General features: G+C 36.4%; 2 protein-coding genes and 1 long non-coding RNA gene across 5 annotated transcripts in view; 2 read left to right on the top strand and 1 right to left on the bottom strand.

Annotated features, from left to right (window-relative positions):
* HECW2 (HECT, C2 and WW domain containing E3 ubiquitin protein ligase 2) overlaps positions 1-22,635 on the top strand; it is a 452,691-nt gene that overhangs the window by 186,276 nt on the left and 243,780 nt on the right. The gene's annotated exons all lie outside the window — the stretch shown is intronic.
* On the top strand, positions 216-22,461 carry LOC135417009 (uncharacterized). Its single transcript, XR_010431856.1, has 4 exons — positions 216-282; positions 16,908-17,083; positions 18,386-18,486; positions 22,381-22,461. It is a non-coding gene; the product is annotated as an uncharacterized LOC135417009 (long non-coding RNA).
* The window catches only part of LOC135417008 (baculoviral IAP repeat-containing protein 5.1-like), a 33,113-nt gene continuing 17,746 nt past the window's right edge, over positions 7,269-22,635 (bottom strand). For 2 of the 3 annotated variants that reach the window (XM_064660501.1, XM_064660498.1), the window contains exon 4: positions 17,558-19,789. In XM_064660501.1, coding sequence (XP_064516571.1) covers positions 19,583-19,789 — 207 coding nt within the window. In that variant the 3' untranslated portion in view covers positions 17,558-19,582. Of the gene's footprint in view, positions 13,336-17,557; positions 19,790-22,635 lie in introns of those variants that run through there. The other variant, XM_064660499.1, reaches the window with a different exon arrangement.

The raw sequence follows: 22,635 nt of genomic DNA, 5'->3' as shown, positions 1-22,635 counted from the left end.
TACAGGCACCCCTTTAGAAACCACAAAAATTGTTTAACTTGGTACAAACTACAAAACGTTACGTCATTGTCCTGGTTTCGGCTGGAATAGAGTTTATTTTCTTCTCAGAAGCTGGCATAATGGACTCTGTATGACAATAACATTGATAACACACTGATGTTTTGCTTGTTGCTAGGTAGTGCTTTCACTAAGTAAAAGACATTTCTGTTCCCCATGCTCTGCCCGTGAGAAGGTGCTCAAGAAGCTGGGAGGGAGCACAGCTGACCTGAAGTCATACACCTGGTATGAATTCCATACCATTTAAATTATTATTTAAACTGCGAGGGAGCTGGCTGGGAGGGTCTGACCACTTCTCAGGGATGGGATGGGCATCGGTCAGCAGGTGGTGAACAATTGTGTTGGGTGTCATTCGTTTCCCTCAGTTTTTTTCCTTTGGTTTCTTTTTTTTTTTTACTCCTTTCATTACAATTTTTATTATTATTGTATTTTAGTGGTATTATAATATTTTATGTTGTTTTAATGGTTAAATTGTTCTTATCTCAATCCATGAGTTTTGTTGGGGGGGTGTTTTTTTTCCCCTTCTCTGATTCTCCTCCCCATCTCACATGAGGGAAGGGGAGAGTGAATGAATAGCTGTGTGATACTTAGTTGCTGGCTGGGATTAAATCATGACAGTCACGAACCCTCTCCCACTTTGTTTGGGGTTTTTGTTAATTAAAATATCTTCATGCTTCATGTTTAAATAATTCAGTTTATTTCCAAAACTGGAGGAAGCTTAAATCACAGAATAGTTAGGGTTGGAAGTGACCTTTAAAGATTATTTAGTCCAACTGCCCTGCCAAGGCAGAGTCACCTGGAACAGGTGACACAGGAACATGTCCAGGTGGGTTTTGAATGTCTCCAGAGAGGGGGACTCCATGCCCTCCCTAAACAGGCTGTTCCATTGCTCTGCCCCCCTAAGTGTAAAGAAGTTCTCCCTCATGTTTAGGTGAAACTTGTGTTTTAGTTTATGGCCATTGCTCATTGTCCTGTTGCTGGGCACTGCTGGAAAGAGTGTGGTGCCATCTGCTTGGCACCCACCTTTGAGATATTTAAATGCATTAATGAGAATCCCTCTCAGTCTTCTCTTGTGTAGACTAAACAGGCCCAGCTCCCACAGTTTCTCCTCATAACAGGAGAAATGCTGAAAACAAGTGTTAACTGAAGCTTTAAGCTATGAATATGGTTTTAAATCACTGGGCACTGAGTGGTACTAATTTGCATTATTTTTTTAGTGGCCTGGTTGGGTTGTAGTTGGTTAAGGAAGAGTCTGCCTTCTTAAATCATGTCATTCTCCTGTTAATAAATCAATCCTGTTCTTTCAGTCTCTTGTGCTTTTGATGTCCTCATTCATATTTGCTTTCTTCTAATGAAATGTGTGAGAGATTTCAAGTGAAGTCATTCAGTAATTTTCTTCAGTGAATCAAAAGTTCACCAGTTTTTCTTCATATGTGTGTTTCAGCTTGAGGTGCATATGAGAAGGTGTGAGTTGTCTTCTCATAACTGAGATAGTCCTCGCTGTCCAGGACTCTCTTTTTAGTACATATTATTGCCAGAAGTAAGTTTGCACTGTAATATTTTAAAATATTGGCACCATCTTCAGTCAACACCGAATTTATGAGTACTGGCAACTCAGAGGTATAAGTTGTGATGCTGAATTTTGTTTTTCAACAAATGAAAATCTAAACAAATCTATGTAACATTGTATATGAAGACAAAGTATAGTCTTAAGTCGCTTTTGTAGCCCTATCATTAGTAAAAATACCCAGGTTTCTGTTATTTCTTCCTAATGAGTAATCTAAGAGCTGACTGTGGACCTGGTCACCAAGACAAATAGATAATACTCTTTCAGGAATTCAAACCCATTTTCTCCTCTAGAAAAGATCTTTTTCCCCATCTATTCCCTTCAGAGGGTAGTAGATAGCATTCACCATCTGTTTTAGAACCTGGACCAGAGAAACATTAAGCTTTATATTTCAGTCCCATTACGCAAGACGTGGAGAACAAAGAGCATGTCTACACTCAAAGTTCAGAGCCCTCTAAGGTGACTTTACCTGTCAGCTGTAAAGCTGCTGACAAGCCAGAGTCTGTCAAATCACCACTGGGATGTTCATGGGGCTGGAGCTTTTGGTGTGTGAAGGCAGTCTGAGGGAACTGTGTGTGTTGGGGAAGAGAAGGTGGTGGAGGGAGGTAGTTAATGTGTTCCAATGCCTGAAACTAGAGAGAAAGTGGTGCCAGATTCCTCTTGGTGCTGTGCAGCAGCAGCAGCAGCAGGAGGGGCAGCTCTCTCAGCAGGGAGGGAAATTCTGACCAGGCATGAGGATGATGGTCTTCACAGTGAGATAATTAGGCAGGAGAGAAGTTTGCCCAGTTTTTGGCTTTAGAGAACTTCAAATCCCAAGGCCCTGTGCAATCTCTTTTAAAAAATTGCTGTGATTTTAAAAATACAACACCTTCCCATTAGTTTGCAAGAACTATTGAGTGACATTAGGGAAGGTGAAAATTTACTATTTGAATTTAAACAAAAATCTTTTCATAATTGGTGATTGGAATCACGATTTTTTAAGTGCAGCCAATCATGCAATTCTTCCATTTGAATCTCTGTCTTTGAGAGGTTTTTTTAGCTATGACAGCCATTAAAAAAAGTATTGAAATAAACTGAACTTAAAGACCTTTGAATCTCTGAATCTCAAAGTATTGAACAAAGACTAATGAAGCATATTCAATCACATTGTTCTCACTGAAAATAGTATTAATAATAACACTATTAGTGAAAACAAAGATGTTTATATAAAATTAATAAAATTATTTTAAATATTGTTAGTTTAATCTTAATTTATTCTGGTTTTAATGTCGAGTTTTTGTGGGTGCTTTATTATGTGCACAATATGTTAGTACAGTAGTATGTGTGTACAATCTGTAGATAAATGTACATATCTTGGTGATGTGTGCTCAAAAACCTCCTATTGAGAAGTAAGAAAATTTGGAGACCACTGCTGTAGGGAAGTGTGCCAGAAAGCAGTGTGGCATAGTGGCTGGAACCCTGGCTGAGCCTGTGAGTAATGTCAGTATTTGGCTAGTAATGTAGGTATTACCTGGAAATTTTTAAACTGATATTCAGAAAGCAGTATGTTTGTATATAATGGCTTGGAACAAGTTCATGGGTGTATTTCTATCCCCACCTAGCTAGTGTAAGCAGATAACAAGTGATTTTTGTAGTGTGGGCAACATGCCAATAGAATTAAATTGCATGTTCTTCAGGCTTCTGAACAGATAGTGTAGTCAAACAGTGAATATCTCTTGTTTCTGCTGAATTAAATTCAGGCGGTTGAATTAGATGGGGAAGACTCAATATCCATTCCCAATACCCTAAGCTAATCAAAGAGTTGAAACCCAAGATGTAGAGAACTTGAATACACATTTAATTCTTCACAAGAAAAACTTTAAAAAGCACTCATTGGCAAGTTGTATGAAGTAATTTTGCCTTTACAGCCTTTGTCGAATGATCATTTAGAATTTAGCAGATGTAGAGTTTGCAGTTTCGGTGCTATAGAATCCCATCTCCTTACTTACAAATACCACTTCTGTAATCAAACCCCTGTTTTTTCTGTGATATATTCAAGCTCCAGTTCAGCAAAACACTTACATTCACACTTGAAATGTAACATGTCTTTAGTCACTTGCTGTTCGGTAAAGTTCTGATGTATGTGCCTGGCATTAAATATTTGGAATACAGCTGGTTGGCTGAATTTGAGTCTGAATGATTTGAACTTTGGCTACAGTGAAGTTTAATATCAGGTATAATTGCAGGAATTTTTCCAAGTAAAAAGTAAAATGTTTACAAGTTGAAATATGTGCTCTCTGAGAATATGGTGCTTTTAAAATGCATATAGATTATGGTATAATTTTGTGTTGGAGAATAAGCAAATTGCATTTAATCATGGGTAGCATGTAATATTATACCAGCATTAAACTGCTTCTAATCACTCTCCTGTCTCATTGCTGAAAAGATGGATCAGTCTTTATTTGAGGTGTTCTTTAAATAGCCAGATATTCTCTAGATCCATAGCAATGAATATATTCTGAAGCACAGAAAGTGCTATTAAAAGACCAGAAATTCTTGACTGTGAGGGCAGTGAGACACTGGAACAGGTTGCCCAGAGAAGCTGTGGAAGCCCCAGTCCCTGGAAGTGTTCAAGGCCAGGTTGGATGGGGCCCTGAGCAAACTGGTCTAGTGGAAGGTGTCCCTGCCTGTGGCATATGAGTTGGAACTGGATGATCTTTCAACCCGAACCATTCTTTGATTCTCTTGTAGTTATTTGAGTAATTTTTTTCTTGGTAGCACCATGTTTTTTTCAAAAACCTGGGAAAGACTGTCTGGGTTGGCTTCTATTTGTCCCAGCCTTTAAGCATACAGCTTCACTTAGTCTTCTGAGTTTTATTCAATAAAATAATTAGTAAGGCAGTTTTCTTAACAAGTTATATGCTGTAAAAATGGCTAATGCCACGCCATTCCAAATAAATACCTTTTCAGGTAGTTTTTTCTAATTTTATTTAGTTTTTCTTTGGGGAAAAAAAAAGCATTTAAGTTAAGGTATTAGTTACTTCAGCCATCATTTTTACATTCAATTATATAAAAAAGATCTTCCTTTTTAAATTCTACTCCCCGAGGCTGTATGGAAAGTGGAAACATGGGACATGCTTGCATTGAAGCAGAAATTAGTGGATACTTTCCTGATAGAAAGTGTCAATTTTTCACCAGCAGACAGTGATGTTTTCCAACGGTATGCATGAATGCCAGATACATTTGAAGAGCACAGAAAGCTAATTAAAGAAAAAACAGATCAGTATTAGGATGGTCTTAAGGTTTGTAATGACAATATTTTAAAAACTTCCAAGCTCTAAATTTTGAACGGCATATAGTATATGATCTGATGGATTGAAAAATTTATTTTATTTTGGCATATATTTTAAAATGAAGTTTGAAGTAGGTGTTTTTATACTGTTCTTGATGGTAAATAATTTTTTAACTTGCTTTTCACTCCTACTTTTAATGTATCTGTGAGTTCACTTTGTATGGGATCATCTTTTGGCATTGACATTTAGAGGTGGTACCACAGATATGGTAGGTGACAAAGTCTTTGTCATCAGCCACAAACCAAACTACCAATGCTGCTGCTCCCAAGTGAGGGAGATAGTTTTGCTGCTGACTTCCAAAAATACAGGAAGCAACTCAGTTCTTTTGAAGAATACAACAAACAAACAAAAAAACCAAACCAAAACAGAAAACCTAAATGATAATGACACTGATTCCATATCCTGTTTTTTCCAGCAGATTTTATGATGCTTCTTGTTATTCCAGCAGTGTCAGGGACAGGGGATCATGCCCCTGTCCCCTGCCACTGTGCTGAGGGTGCACTCGGTGCCACTGTGTGTCGCTGCCAAAGAGCCTGAGGAGCCCCAGGGCTCAGGAAGAGCCCTGAGGGACAGCCCTCATCTCCAGCCTCCCCTGGGCCATGGAGCCCACTCCCAATTCCTCCTGTGCTGCCCATCCCGGCCTGCAAAATCCATGAGGGGGCCAGGTGTGGCCCTCTGTGACACAGGCACCTGCCAGGGCTCTTTGTGATGCGGGACACGGTGGTGCCCAGACACCTTTGTGACATCGGAGACCCCGCCCTGCCCCAGGGGTATATAAGGAGCACAGAGCTCAGCCCATCTCAGATGCTCCCCGGAGGGAGCAGGTCCCAGGATCTCTCCAGGGCTCAGAGCCGGACTTGAGGAGGAGGCCAAGTGGACATCCCATGGGCCAGAGAGGAGTGCCAGATCGACGCTGGGACCAGGATTAACATTGCATCATCGGGATCAGCGCTGGAAATGGGATTAACATCTCATCATTGGGAAAGATCGACGCTGGCACCGGGATTAAAATACCTTCTTCTTCATCATCATCATCTTCTTCATCATCATCATCTTCTTCTTCATCATCATCTTCTTCTTTATCATCATCTTCTTCATCATCATCATCTTCTTCTTCATCATCATCTTCTTCTTTATCATCATCTTCTTCATCATCATCTTCTTCTTCATCATCATCTTCTTCTTTATCATCATCTTTTTCATCATCATCATCTTCTTCATCATCATCATCTTCTTCTTCATCATCATCTTCTTCTTTATCATCATCTTCTTCATCATCATCATCTTCTTCTTCATCATCATCTTCTTCTTTATCATCATCTTCTTCATCATCATCTTCTTCTTCATCATCATCTTCTTCTTTATCATCATCTTTTTCATCATCATCATCTTCTTCATCATCATCATCATCATCTTCTTCGTCTTCTTCATCTTCTTCGTCTTCTTTATCTTCTTTGTCTTCTTTATCTCGTCTTCTTCGTCTTCTTTATCTTCATCTTCTGTCTTCTTCATCTTCTTTGTCTTCATCTTCATTATCATCATCATCTTCTTCATCATCATCTTCTTCTTCATCATCATCATCTTCTTCATCATCATCTTCATCACCATCATCTTCATCTTCATCATCACCATCATCTTCATCATCCTCATCTTCATCATTCTCATCATCATTATCTTTTCTTCTTTTCTTCTTTTCTTCTTCCTTGCCTTGCCTTGCCTTGCCTTGCCTTGCCTTGCCTTGCCTTGCCTTGCCTTGCCTTTTGCCTTGCCTTGCCTTTTGCCTTGCCTTGCCTTGCCTTGCCTTGCCTTTTGCCTTGCCTTGCCTTTTGCCTTGCCTTTTGCCTTGCCTTGCCTTTCCTTTTTCCTTTCCTTTCCTTTCCTTTCCTTTCCTTTCCTTTCCTTTCCTTTCCTTTCCTTTCCTTTCCTCTCCTCTCCTCTCCTCTCCTCTCCTCTCCTCTCCTCTCCTCTCCTCTCCTCTCCTCTCCTCTCCTCTCCTCTCCTCTCCTCTCCTCTCCTCTCCTCTCCTCTCCTCTCCTCTCCTCTCCTCTCCTCTCCTCTCCTCTCCTCTCCTCTCCTCTCCTCTCCTCTCCTCTCCTCTCCTCTCCTCTCCTCTCCTCTCCTCTCCTCTCCTCTCCTCTCCTCTCCTCTCCTCTCCTCTCCTCTCCTCTCCTCTCCTCTCCTCTCCTCTCCTCTCCTCTCCTCTCCTCTCCTCTCCTCTCCTCTCCTCTTTTTTTCCTCTTCTTCTTCTTTTCTTCGTCTTCTTTTCTTCGTCTTCTTTTCTTCGTCTTCTTTTCTTCGTCTTCTTCTTCTTCCTTGTCTCTCCTGCTCTCCCCTTCTTTCTCTTTCCCTTCCCTTTTTTTTTTTTAATTTATTTTTTATTCTTGTTCTTCGCCTTTCTCTCCAAGGAGAAATCCTTCCCTCTCTTTTACTCCTTCTGCCTTATGCTTCCCATCCCTCCCCTTTGTTCTTCTTTCTTCTGATTTAGAAGAAAATCAGGAATTTATTCCACAGAACTGTGAAATCAATAGTATTCATTTTGGAGAAGAAATTCAGTAAAAATTGAAAAGGGCAGGAAATTCAGAATTTTGCTGTGTTACATTTCTGAATATTGTTTACTGAATTATCTGTTTTGATAAAATGACCTAATTCAGATATTCTGTGCTAATCAAATACAAATTATTTTCTTGAATATGACACGTGTTGTCACCGGCAGAAAAAAGAGTCGTCTTTTGTCCAGGAAAGTGTAAATGCCAAAATAAAAGTTTAACAATCTTACTTTGATTTTGGCTAAACAAGTAGGCAGCATTTTCCAGAAGATGGCACTCTCTTTCCACAAATGCAATGTTTGAGTTTCATGGCTTAAAAGGATGCTCTTCCCCAGACTATGTGAAAGGTGTTTCTTAAAGCATAAAGCAAACTTGAGTCTGCCTGTGCTTACTTTTTGCATTTATATGCCATTGCATTATAAAATTGCTTTATTTGCTTAGCTTTTCATTGCAAATTTGAATAATTACACATTATTTCTTCATTTTAAATTTAAGCAATGCATGTTAATGAGAATTAAAGTACTCAGTGCTTTAATTTCCACTTCCCATAACTTTTAAAAAAATCTCAGGTTCAGAAGCTTTTTTGTCTTTCTGGGGAAAAAAGCAGGGAAAAAAATGCAAGAAAAAAAGATTCAAGGAAAAAAAATCCAAGGCTCCAATCTGCAATATATTAACAATTATATTTAGAAACTGGATTGTTGATGGTCTTTTAATTGGGTACTCAAACTATTTCTGTACTCTTGATTTATACACTTTTCTTGATACGTTTCTCCCTAATTGTCACTGGCAGAGTGACTGACAAAATAAGTTATGCTGATGTTTTGAATGACTGAGAATGATGCCATTCCTTTTTTCTCATCCTGCCTTAGCAAAACTGTAAATAGGAAATCTATGTTGAAGCATAAATTATTTTTTTCCTGGCTTTTTCTCATATGAAAGTAAAAACAAGCAGGAAGAATCCCATTTATAAAACTGGCAACACAGCTCTGATTTGCTTTCTCAGTTGCAATCATTCTATCTGCTGAGGATAAATATACTAGGAAAGGCAACAAAAACGCCTTTTTCTTGACAACATATAGTTAAATGGTTGTTTGTGCATTAAAAACTGTTTTATAAAACCAATTAGGAATCATGTTTGTATGCTGACAGCTGAGTTGTCTGTGTATAGATGAAAAGTATATGCAGTTTGTTGTGGTTGGTATGATGCAAGAGGCAAGCGACAGAAGGTGAATGTATTTCATGTGCAAAGGAACACTATGATTATTGTATTAGGGAGGTGCACCCCCATGAAGACCAGTTAGACAAGCACACAGTTCTGGTTTTTTTCAGTAGATGGGAAGTATATATGTAAAGCGAGCAGGGGATTAAAACAAAACTGAATGCACATTGCAAATAATTTCAAAATGTTATCTCCAAACTGAAGATGAGAAGCAGTCATCTGCCAATCTGCATTGGCACCCTGTGAGGAGTTTGTGCCTTTTGCACCTCTGGGCTTTACACAGAGATCTGGCCTGTGTCTCCTTATTCTGTGAGACTGTGTTGCTCTGCACACCCTGTCAGGGACTTTCCTGAGCGGGTCATTCTAGATTCATAATGGGCTCTGACAGAACTCTTCCTAGGGGAAATAGTCAGCAGTTCTTGCGAGCCCTCAGTAGATTGATTAGGCTGAAATTCTCCCCACAAATCTCTTTTGAGTTTCTTATGTTGGATATACCCTTGCTTTTGTTTTGATCCTGGATACGTGTCCCTAGCTGTGTGCTGACAGGTGCAGACTGACCAGGCAGAGCAGAGGGGACCTCAGGGCTGACTGACATTTCTGGTTACCTCTGTTTCCACCTCAGCCATGGCCATTCTGGTCCCGTTCCAATTCTGGGGAAATGCATTCTGATTTAGGTGGTAGAGGAGATGCTATGGCAGAACCTGTGTTTCTAGACTTTGGGAAATAGAGCAGGGGATTGGTATTAATCATTCCTCATTTCCCTTGCCAGGACTTTGTCGCTATAGAACGTTATGTATTGCAACATGGGTGGGTTTCAGTCAGTTCATAGTTAGTGTACTGGCGTGGAAGTGAACTAGAATAAATTCAATCACAGCCAAATGCAAGCCCATACTGGAACTGAGTGGAAGCATTTGTTTGGTCTGATTTCCTCATTCTAAATCTGCATAATTTCCTACTTTTCAATGTGTGAGTTTGCTCCCCAAACCCCATACTTTGTGAGCAAGATTAAAAAAAATTAATGATTGGTCATAAGGCCTATTAAATGCCAGAACCTGATGTTCAGACAACTGTATTTCTTTAAAGGTTCTTAGCTCGGTAACCTTTAGGTATTTTGAAATTTTGTATTATTTGAGATAACTTTTATCTTATGCAGTAGATTTTCTAAGCATTTACATTAATTTAGTTTGAGAAGTTAATTTGGAAAGCACTAGAAAGAATTTGGAAAGCACTATACGTCTTAATATATATTTTGTCATCTGTACAGTGCATATATATGTAAGAAACCCAGTGTTTATTGAGCAATGTGTCTTGACAGGTGTTATTCAGGTGCTGTTGTAAAAAGAAATAAAAATACAACTTCTTATCTTCTCGAAACAAGTAGAACTTTTTATGTGTTGCTGGCAAAATTCTTTAAATGTATTTAGTATTTAAAGGTATTCTCTTATCCTAAGAATACCTGTATTTAGATCACATTACTAGTTAGTGTTAGTACTGAAATGTCAGTGTTGCCTACGTACAACTTTGCCAGCTTAATACTTATATCTCCTATATATATTTTATATGTAGGAAAGGATAATTTTTGCATTGAATTGATAGATGATTACCAGTTAAAATGTCTGACTACATTGTTGTCATAAAAGTACACTTTTAAAAATCTATCAAAATGTTTTAATTGTTTATGTTGCTTAATTGAATAACCTGGTTGAATAGCTAGTGTGAATTGATGTTGCTCCAACAGAATGATGGGAGCTGTGCTGTTTGATGAATTAACCTTGTTTTGAAATTACTTTCAGAAATAATAGTTCATGTTTTGAAAAATTTCATACAAACCTGCCTACCTACCTTCTTTTTAGGGGCAGTCCTAATTAAACAATTCAGAAGTTTTTTGCTGTGTTTTAACTCTCGCTGGGACTTCTACTCCCCAGCCTCATTCAGGATTAAACTGCAAAAAATATAGCTTAATATAAGTCCTTATACTGAGTGGAATTAACTCTATGAGCACTCCTGCTGAAATGATCCTGTTAAATAATATAACCTTTGCTATAAGCAGAGGAACTGGGGTTTGAGTCCCAATACACAGCCTTGATAGTGTGCAGTGAAGGCAGTGCAAAAATAAGAACAAAAATGAAAAGCAAAATGCTAGCTCAGTCACAGAGAAATATTCACACAGTGCAATGAACAGGACGAGATCTTGTGAGGAACAAATTCTTAAAGGTGACTTTTTTATTTCCTTACAATGTATTGTGTTAAGGTTGTGCTTGGTTGCTTTACTCAAATTCCTTAATGTTTGCTGTAGCTTCCTGGGAAGGTATAAATAACAGCATTTTATATCCCGTAGTTGGATTACCAGCTAAAGACAGAATTCATGTTTATCCTCGCTAGTTTATATGTTACAGAGATTATAAATAAAATTTTACATCTTTAAAGAGATCTTCGATAAATACAGTGGTAAGTATCTTGTAGGGAGTAGTACACTAGAATTATTGTTAGGGATAAACTGTATCTTTATCTAACTTAAAATGATCTTTCAAATAAATTGTTCTGAATTTCTTTTTAAATTAGATATTCTTTGGTAGTATTGGCAAGAAAAAAATTGTCTGAAGCTGTTTAATACTATTTTTTTTCTCCCTTGAACAAGTGTTTTGAAGAATTGCAAGAGTAGAATTTAATGATGTATTAGATATTACATATCTTAAAAGCAGCCAAGGGGAGACTGTGGAACTTACAAGGACATTTCAACATCTGAAGCTAGAGGTCAAGCTGGCTGGTTGAATTTGAGACGGTTATGTTGAAATCTGTTTGCTAGGTAACAAGTCCTAATGTCTTAATTTCTAGGCTAATGTCATTCAGTGTGGATTTCTTCAGTAAATATTAACATATACTGGAATCGCTTTTTATTCTTTGTATCCATCAGGAACATTAAAAAAATTAATTCAGTCTTTAAAAGTTATATAATTTTTAAGTGCTAGTGTCATTTGTTGCTACTTTTTCATGTGCAAATTTTGATTCAATTGAGATTATTCTTGAATGGTGCTAGAACCAGATTAATCATTCTATTATTAGAAAATACACTCGAAGTTAGGTATAAATTTAAATAAGATGATGTGCAAAATTAAAAGCTCTGGGATTTTTCTGGAATGAATAAATGAAAAAAGGTTTCACTTTGGGAAAATAGGGGAATAGACGAAAAAAACCTTTCGGTCTAACTAAATTGTATTTGTACTTGTTTTCGATTTTCATTGTAGATGGAACTAGACAATTCAAAGTACCTGATGGCCAAAATCATTGTAGAATGTGTTGTGAAATCAGTTCTCAGAAATTTGGTGTGATCACTGTGTTCATGTTAAGTCATTTTGGGCTTTGTTGAGACATTCCTTGCGATGTCGCTCTTATAGAGTTGAACTTGAGGCTGAATCTAGACACAAATTTATTTTTTATTCTCAGCAATCCAATCTAGATTAATTCTAAATCTGAATATTGCCTGTTTTCACATGTAGTTATAGTGTTCTTTTTTCTGTCTAGACCACTGGGGATGCACTTGATGCTTATCCAAAACCTCCATGTGTTGATAGCGTAAGAGAGTGGCCTGGACAAATAGTTTTTTTTGTCTATCCCAAACTTTCTGGACAATACAAATACAGATGGCTATTAGAAATGGTCAAGGGTAAAAATATTTTCAATTTAAATTTATGTCAGATTGATACAATGTAGTAGTAAATCAGAGCTTTGAGAATAACTTTTTTGAGCGAATAGTTGTTATATCAGTCAAGAGAACTTCTACAGTATTATATTTTTGGATTCTCCGTGTTCATATATAGCTGAGCTATACCACAAACACAAAGTTAAATCTAATCTAATCTTTAATCCATATATGGAGCAATATTTAAGGTTGTGTAACATTTTATGTTTATTCTCAAATTGAAGCAATGACTCCTGTTAATAGTGGCTTTTTTGAGCAACTGCATTCTGACATGCAAGGAAAAAAAGCTTCCAAGTGTCTTGGAAGAGGGAATTAAAGGAAGAAGAGGACAATATCTGCTAATACAAGGAGTAAACCTTGCAACATGTCTAAACATTTGAAATTATTTTCTTTTTCCAGTAATAAATGAAACCCTCCATTTCCTGGGAAAAGAAATAAGGCTTGTGCTTACTGTACTATTTATCCTCAACTGGTGAAAGGCTTTCAAGAAGGGAGACAGAAATTCTAATCTTACAGATTTTAGATTTTTAAAAAAAAATCAAAGCCATACTCAGCTTAACAAGCCTGTAGTTAGTGACTAAAAGAGGAAGTTAGCAAGGGTTAAATTAATTTGCTTTTGGGAATGTTTGTTAGAGAATTCTGAGTCTAGATAAAAGCTCTTGTGCTGGTCTGTATCAAGCTTTTTCTGTACATGAGCAGGCAGGAAAACCTGTCCTTCCTGTAGCTCAAATTCTGTTGTAATGGGAATACTGCTCATCTGGCTTCAGGCAGAGAATCTTCATTCTGCAGTGGAAAGCAGCTTGTATGTAGTGAAGCAGTGGAGAGGTACTTGAATCTCCTGACAATCTGTCACAAATCTGGCAGGGAGAAGAACTCTGTCTTCCAGCCTTTGATGTTCTTTCTCTTTTCCATTCCTATGTTGTAAATCAAAGACACATGATAGACAGTCAGTGATCATGTCAGAGGCCAAAAGTACTGCATCCTGCCTAAAGAACTTCAGTATTTTCTGTTAAACCACTTGTTAATATGTTCAGATATACATTCACATGCATACACACACATGCTGCCTTTCAACCATTTCTCAGTTAATTGCTTCCAACAAATAGCTGTTGTACATAAATCAAAGGTGCAAGTTTCATTTTGCTGCTTTTGAACTTTCTGTTTACTGCTTTATTCTCATAAATAAAAAGAATTCCTACTAAGCAGATGATTATTCGAATTTAATACTTGAAAAGTAACTAGTTGAGATGAGAGATCTCAAAAGCATTTAATAATCTATTAAGAGTTACCAGTGCCACTGTGTTTGGAGAGGAACAGCAAGCTAGCAAGGAGAAAAATCTAAAGCAGGTCTAGATAAGTTTTTCTCCATTCAAATGGAAGCTATTTCTCCACAGAAACGTGCTTTGGTGTGAATGTATTACCAAGGTTCATTCACACTTTTTGATTTCAATTCAGTAGGGTACTTCATCACGTTTAAGGACTGTCCTGATACAAGTGCTTTCCTTAATTGGGCCTTTCCTGTTTACCAGCAACTTATTAGCATGAAAGGAACAATTAATTATTGTGTAAAAGAAATACCTAGGCTAACTGAACATAGACTATAATCAAAAGTCAGTAAACTGAGAAATTATAGAAAAATGCATTTTCCTGTTAACTTTTTGAATTGTAGGTGTGTTATTGTTTCTAACTGTTGTGGAACATAAAGCTGATTTTCTACAGTGACCCTTAACCAGAGAAAATATATTGCACACATTTAAGTAAGACCCTTAAAACATAATGTGATATTTTCCTTTTCTTAATATGAAATGATGTAAAAAGATAAGATATTTCCTGTGTTGCAGGGATAAAGTAGTCTATGTTGCTTTGTTGATGTTTTACATATGGCTTTGGAAAAGTAGGAAAAAAGCATTCCAAACACAAAACCCTACTGAGCTACGGGTGAATGAAGGACATTGTACTACTATTATACTGAGATGGAACTTTTTAATACAGAGAAATAAAAGTAATATAATAAGAAGTATAAGAAAAAATAATCATGCCTTAGATCAGACATTCAACTTCTTAACTTTTAAAAATTTTTGCAGGCACTGGAGGATTTTCTGGAACAGAATAATAGGTTGAGGATATTGCCACCTTGGTGCAAGGAAAGCTGTCTAAGCAGAATCGAGTGACTGCAGGAGCACTTGTTGTGCTTGATGTTCATGCTAGGAATGTTCTTGCATCTCCAGTAAGCAAAAAAGTCAAAGATGAGAGTGACTTTGAATGGTTAAGTCAGCTTAGGTGCTCCTGGGAGTTAAGTGATACCTCTCAATCCTATTAGAAGGTAATTTCTGTTCAGTTTTTCAATTTCTGCTTCCTTGCTCACGCAGAGAATGGTTACACTACTGTGAGAATTTCTGCTGATAAGAGAATACCTGTAACAATCATTTCATGGATTGCTAACTAGAATGGCTGGTAGCCAGACATAAACAGTTTTTAATTAAAATTACTTTTTTTCATCACTGCTGAGTCTCAGTACACTTGCTGAATTTGCAGGGAGTGTTACAGACAGAATTTGTTCACTCAAAGACTGTATTTTGGCTTCGTGATTCTGCAGGATTAAGAATGTTATAGGGATGACAATTTTCAGTTAGAGATTTTAATCTGATTTACTGTCAATAGTATTTTATTTGTGCATTATATTTATTGGAAAAATAACAATGTTTTTACTGGATAGTGGTAGGATACAATATTTTACAGTTATCAGGACAAGATTTCCCGTAATACAAAAGACATTGCACATGAAATTTTAAAAAAAATAATTATATGTAGGGCTCATACATTGCCAGAGTAATCAGTCAGACCATAACTACAGCTATTGGTCACTATTGCTTCTGTTTATCTTTTCGAAAGTCCATTAACTTTCTAAATAGCTAGACAAGACAGTTTTACTCAGCAATATGGTTAGTAGGATCTTTTTTAATTAACAGTTTAAAACCTGGTCTTTTTGTTTGATACTTTAGTGTCTATTAATTTGTAATTTATTTTTTTTTAATTTGTGTTGTATTGAAACAAGTGCCTCAGAGCAATCGTAAGTCTGCCATGCAGTTGTTTCTAACAGCATTGGGCCTCTTAGAACTTGGGAAATGGTGTTGAGGGTGGACGTGGATTTTTTTTCAAATGGGTCATAGCCATGGAGTTTTATGACATATAAGTATGTATTGAAAAAATAGTTAAAATACATTTGATTAAAGGGATCACTCTATAAGTGTAATTTAACACCAAAAGAGAGATGAAACTGCTTCTTACTAGTGGTATACTTGTGCAAACAAGCAGTAACAGAGATTAATTCATAAAAGATACCTGATGTTAAGGTGCAGAGGCTGATTCTCAGTTCTGAATGTTTCTAAGAAGGCATGGAAGCAACAATCTGTTCAGTTAGCAAATGAAGTTAATTTCTTTTCGGAGCGTTGCACAAAACTGGGACATGATTTAAATGTCTTTGGAAGCTTCTGGTACTCATATCAAGCCCAAAGGTACTTTTTGTTATGCATTGTATTTGATGCACTGAAAAAGTGTGCTTACTTTTTATGGTGTTTCCTAATGTGAAACATCTGGAGCTCACATTCAGCAGTAGATCAGCACTGGGCGACTAAGGTCAGTGTGCCATTTGAAAGTTGAATCATGGCAGGCAGTGAATGCCTTCATTTGAGAGGACATTTTGTTACTCAGCTAAAAGATTAGTAAATGCATACTTGCTAGACATCTCAATTTGAGAATAATTGTTAACATTACAAGTACCAACTGTTAGAAAATTATTTTAAACGGTGGACTTTAAAAGGAGATCTGCAACTCACACCAACATGAGAGGGGATTCACGAATGATGAGGCTAATACTTGTCAAATTCTGTTTCAGTTGGGCATAGGGACATTCCAGCTTATTTTCATGCTTGTTTTTGGAAAGATGAACAATCTGTTTTCAGTTGCATATTACTTCCAATATTCTCCTCACACAAATATCTGTACAAAAGCGTGAAATCCTCAAAAGTGGAAAAAATAGATCCTCGGATGTAAAAAGCTGCTAATTTTTTCTTTTATTTTGTGTACATAGTCGGCTGAATGTGTGTGTACAGTGTCTGTAAGTGTTACTTTATATATATTATTATCTGTGTGTTTCTTATGGCAGAAATCCATAATGGATTATAAACTATGATCAACCTGGACACAGTGTGGAAGCATAACCCTTCTTTGCTTTGAATCATTACTTGCTATTACAGTAAAACATTGTAAAGACTGCATAAATCAGTCAGTATCAACACAGAAACAAGTGCTAAGGTAAAAACCAATTGTCTTCAGATAACAAGTTATGAAACAGAATATTGCATGAGCTACTGAGTTGCTGAGGTTTCCCTTCATCTTTCTTTGGTGTTTTTTTTTCCTAAAATAATAACCATGGAGTGAAGGATCTACCTTTCAGATATTTAATTTATTCTTTGACTTTATCTAGAGTGACAAAAATGTTGCATCCAAAAAGCTGAAGTTGAATCAAGATGAAGGAAAATTAAAGATTGCTTTTGGTCTGAGAAAGAAAGAAGCAGACCTGAGGGAGGTTCAAGATAAGTTGCTGTACTCCACCAGACATGAGAATCCAAGAAGGAAAGAGAAGGCTGACTTGGAAATCAGGTATATGATGCAAAAGGTGAACTATTGTTCTATTGATATCCAGAAAAATTATTTAAAATTTGTTTCTCTGTCAAATAGTATTTTCCCTTTTAACTGCCAATATGTGGAACAAGTCCTACTTTTAGATAACCATAGTTTTATTTTGGTGCAATGGTCCTAAACTTATAAGTGGGCAAAGCATGAAAAATAAATGTTTTAGAGTAATAGAAAATGTAGATGTTATTAATTTACCAACTGATATCCCTCTCCTACATCCTCACTCATATCTGCTTTCTTGTGAAGAGATAAATTTTCAGTGATTTTACTAAATGTTTGGATTCATCTATTAACCTGCAAGTTAGCACATTAAAAGTTTTTAAAGTTTATTTACACCTTCTGTGCTAATGCAATTTTGAGACTGTTTTTGGTAAGCCTTGTTCCTGACTGGTAATTAGCTGCTTATGTGTGCAAAAACTGGCAACATTTGGAAGAAGATTTTATTCTTTTTTTTTTTTTTTTAAGATTTGCAGTACATCAGCTTTCTTTAAATAAATAGAATTGGAATTTGAAATGGAGTCTTAAGCCTTGTCTGTAGTTAGTCAGCTCTTCGTGGGTTTCTTCTGCATTCTGATATAGTTTGGAAGTAGAGGGGAGGGATAAACTACACAGGCAGTTTGTTACTGTGGTGTAAATTGGCTGCTGTGGTTACGAGAAGAGAGGATTGTAACCGCAGCAGAAGTTGTCATCATTTTCCTCCTATCCCACGTCTGAAATGGGTCTGTACTAGAGAGTAAAGAATTCTAACAGAGATGGATTAAATTCCTGTTAAAATATATTTTTTTGTTAGATTATAAACCTAACTGGAAAGATGGCTTGTTTAAAAACTGACGACATAAATGTCAGTTATGGATTCACAAGGATTTTTTTTGCAGAAAAGAATGTAACTACTTTTATGAGACTGTTTTTGGGTTTTTTTTCCAAGTGTTTTTGTTTCTCTTATAACACGTAGATAATTTCCTTGGCTGTTAATATTTTCTGTATTGTATACAGAGCTATTTTGAATTGCATGTTTTTATTTCCTTTAATTATTGCACAGTTTTCTTCCTTTATTTGGATGACACTGTAACTGAATAGACTTTGCTGTGCTGGTCCTGATAATAGTTTTTGTTCTTTAAATGTTTCCATTGTAATAAAAGGTGTTTTCTTTTTATTTGATGAAATTACTTAAGAAAAACACAGGAAAATAATCTTTGAATGCTTTATTATTTGTAAAACGTCTCTAAAGTGAGCATGTATATAATCAGAGTTTTTTTCCATTCTGAGGTTGACTTATGCAGCAAAAAACTACAATGAACACAACAACTGATTGGTGGCCTTGGGGATGAGAAAATTCACTGGCATGAGACTGCTTTGGAGCTGGGAAGGTAGTACATCAATTTGACTGGACATACACTTATTTCATCAGGAATTGAACCTTACCTAGGAGCTTTTACATCCAGCTACAGACAAGTGATACGTAGAGTGATTTTGTCCCTCTTTTAAAAAAAAATTAAATTTAATTAATTTTTCTTCTAATATAAATTTTATATTTTTAAATTATGCTTGCACAGAATTCATAAGTGGAACTTTTCTTCCTTAAAGCAACAGTAGTTCAATAGCAGCAGAAGCTCAATAAAGCAGATGCTGTTATTGCCCCATCCCTGTAAGTGTTCAAGGCCAGGCTGGATGTGGCTCTGAGCAACCTGGTCTGGTGGAAGGTGTCCCTGCCCATGGCAGAGGGATTGGAACCAGATGATCTTTAAGCCAAGATGATCTTCTAACCCAAGCCTTTCTATGATTTGTGCCTGTAACTCTTAGTGAAATAAACAGAAATTCAGAACACAAGAAGATTTTTACATGGCAGATGGTTTGATATGTTGGAAATTTTGGATGTCAAAATTACCCTGACTTTGAGTGGTTTTGAACATCAAAACCTGCCACTGAGTGCAGCTGAAGAAATTAATGTCCATGTATTTTGAAAATCAGGTACAGGTTATCAAAAATTGCTAGAAATTAAGAGAGAAAAAAAGTCAATGTCTGTCATTTGAACATAGAATTTAGATATTATTCTTATTTCCCCTTTTCCTTCAATGTACTTACTTTGGCCATTTTTCTTTATTTTGTACTGTTCTTTCAAACAATTGTTTTCTTAAAAATATCCACGTTGGGATGTTATTATTTTAAAACTTTACAGACTGAGAGTTTATGGCAAGATTATTCATAGGGTAGATAAACAGTATGCAGTTCCAAATAGAATTCCAAAGTAAAAAATTTTCAGTGTTCTCTTTTATGGTCACAACCTGAATTGTGTATAACATTGTGCCTGGGTAGGCAGGAATACTTCTGGTGAAACATCTTAAGGGGAGCTGAACTGTATTCTGGGCAAGTGTAGCTACAGATGCAAATGATATTCACAAAGGGCAGAGACATCCACATGACTCTTCACAAAAAATGGATACATAGGGGTTTCACCTTAAAAGTTTAGTGCACTTTCATTCTCTCTGACTGTGTAGTTTCTTTCTCTGTGCAACAGTAGGTATGGATTCCTGGTTGCTTTTCCTTACTCTCGTGATTGGGCATGCACATACTACGTAGATATCTCCACCAGAAATTGTTGGATAGCATAAATGCTTTCGTGCAGTTCTTCGTTTCATCTGCTGCTATATTTTCTTTTCCCCTGCAGTTTTCCTAAGATAAAAAGTTACAATAGCTTTTGGAATATCAACTTTGTTTATGCAAACTGATGAATACTTCATTCACCCCCTCTGTCCATGTCTCTAGACCTTTGATGTTTCCTTTAATGCTGCATTTTTGTCTCAGTTGTTTTGTTTTTTTTTTTTTTTCTGTAAGGCTTTGACAGCTAAATTTTAGTTTAGAATACTACAGCATATTTCTCTGACCTTGTACATAGCTTTCATACAAGATTGTGCCTTTCATATCAATACGCTATTTCCATAAATTCTCCTTCTTTGGAAGCATTCTTCCTAGTGAAATATGCTTCTTGATTTACATATTTCAAGGTGTGTGTCTTCATTATTATTACACAGCATACAAAACCTACAGTCTACACAACTGTAGTGAGTTAGATGATAAAGAGCATTCCTAAAAGCTATTGAAATGTTTGTTAAGTTGTTAAATTTAGTCAAGTCCTGACAAGTGCAAATTTTGTGTGTCCCGAGGGTTAAATAATGAAGCTATTTTTTTCCAATAGAACATATGCATTCGTCCTACACTGATTTCATAGCATAGAAGACTCCTGCTGAAAGGGTAAATAAAATCATGCCAAGGCTCTGAATAAATAAACTTATATTTCAAATATGGAAATCATATACAAAGGCATGTTTAGAGATTTAATACAGAAGAATGAGTTTCTTTTCATTTCAAGATTGTGATCTTGTATATAGCAACTGTTATGGGAAATGGTTGAAAAATACATTTTAATTAGTTTCAAAGTTTTGTGAATAGACAGAACTTCATTTAATATTTGTTTTCTTCTTATTTAGATGCAAAATAGAGAGTGAATATTGCTGTGTAAAACAAAAGACATTCCTTGTTCTGATGATTTTTCCTGAACAAATAACCTGGGAGAATCAGAGCTTGGATTGGTAGTCCACTGCTGGACTACCTTCTGACATGTTTCTATTGATAATGGCATCATTGTCTCATAAGTAAAAACAAACAAGAAAACAAACCCCCAATAAGTAATTTTTTTATAGACAGTTTTCTACTGTATATCCAGATTAATGACCAACATTATTAAATTACTGTAATGTTTAAATCTATAAGGAATACTAATAATACTTTTAAATTTTTAATATAAAGTTTTTTTATCTGTGAATTCACTCCCTCCTTTCTAACTCCTGTGGATTCCTAAAATGATACTTTCCCCTGTCCCCTGCCCCTCCACTCCCCTATTTTTTTTTTTTTGTGCTTTTTGGTTTTGTTTTGTTTTAACAAACGTGCTGCATCTTAAAATGCTTCAGGAATAGAATTCTTAATGCTATTCTTGATGTGCAATCAGTAGATATGGAAATAATTCTCCTTTCAAATCTAAAGGCTTTTAAAGAAATATGCTGACATCAGCTGCTACCATGAAGTATCTACAGATAATGTCTTGATTACTTCTCTTTAGATAGTCTTCCAGTTTATGTTGCCACCTCGTATGAGATTTCAACATTCTGGCTTGTAACATATTAAGTGTGCAAAGCCCTGACATTTTGGAAGTGTTGATTTGTACACTGATTAGCTGAATCATCATTTACTAGGGCACAGTAACAAAACAACAACAAAATACCCATGTGTATGAGTAAGGCTTAAGGGAGGTGCTAAAAGCTAGAATGGAGAGAATTTCTAGTCTCCTTTCTTACAGAGGACAATTCCAACCATATGCTCTTGCCAGTTTTTTCCTCTTTTTCTTGCACTGTATTCTATGTACTTGTAAACTGCATCAACAGGAAAAAGTGAGGTAGGCCTTTCCTGCAATAACCTCTGATTTCAGAGATGTGTTGGTATATATCCATGTCACAATCAGTGCAAACATCAGTGATTTGTCTGACAGTGTACAGCATGGGAACTGACCATCTTAATGTTCTGTCATCTAGAAATACCCACAGCTCAGCTGCAATTGGCCTTACCTTAAATGACTGAGATACGGATGGCACCGACAGCTTTGTTGGATACCAACCTGGAGGCTTGAGGAAGATTCTCTCTCACATTCCAAAATCAAGTCCTGTCATTATTTAGTTTTAAAATGCTAAGCTTTGTGGCCACGCAGAAGCAGTTAAGATTTTCATTTAGACTTGTGTTTGTTATGACAGTGAACAAAGAACCTCTCAGTTCTGTCCAGCGTGCTTGCCAATGTACTGCTACTGATTTGTAGCTTTTGTTCTTAGCACAGCTGAGGCAGAACTGACCGTGGAACAGTGTTGCTTTAACTGCTTTCCCTCTTGTGATGGCTACCCATGTCCTTCACATCTGTTCATTCTATTTCTTGCATAATGTATTCTTATAATTGTTTTCCATAACTAGGTTAATGGGCATCAAGTCTATGCTAAGATGTACCTACCATTTATGAATCATTTTACAGTATGCTACTGCATATGCTACAGTATGCTACTGCACAAACTTACCAGTAGAAATCTTTAATTTTCACTACTGTTTACAGGAAAATTCTCCTCACTGTTTGAGGAGTCTGATGTTGGATAGCGCTGTGACTGAATACCTCTTTTACTGTAGAGTGAATGGTAGGTTTCACACACAACCAAAATTGTATATTACAGGTTCACATTTGGAAGTAGAGATGCGTGGATAACACTTCAGCTCTGGCAACCGGATAGGTGACAAAGTGCAAAATTAAACAGGTAAAAAATAAAGGTAAAAATAAAGGTAAAAAATAAGGCCCTAGCTAAAGAACCTCACTGTATGTTCATCTGACATTCAAAATTAGCATTGACTGTATTCAGGAAGCAAAATGGCTTATTGAAGTTAGAGGATATATGCTGGGATTATGATTGTATATGTAACTGTTTTCAAGT

The sequence above is a fragment of the Pseudopipra pipra genome, chromosome 7 (assembly GCF_036250125.1).
Source record: "Pseudopipra pipra isolate bDixPip1 chromosome 7, bDixPip1.hap1, whole genome shotgun sequence".
Lineage (NCBI taxonomy): Eukaryota > Metazoa > Chordata > Aves > Passeriformes > Pipridae > Pseudopipra > Pseudopipra pipra.
This window is presented reverse-complemented; position numbering and strand designations above follow the sequence as displayed.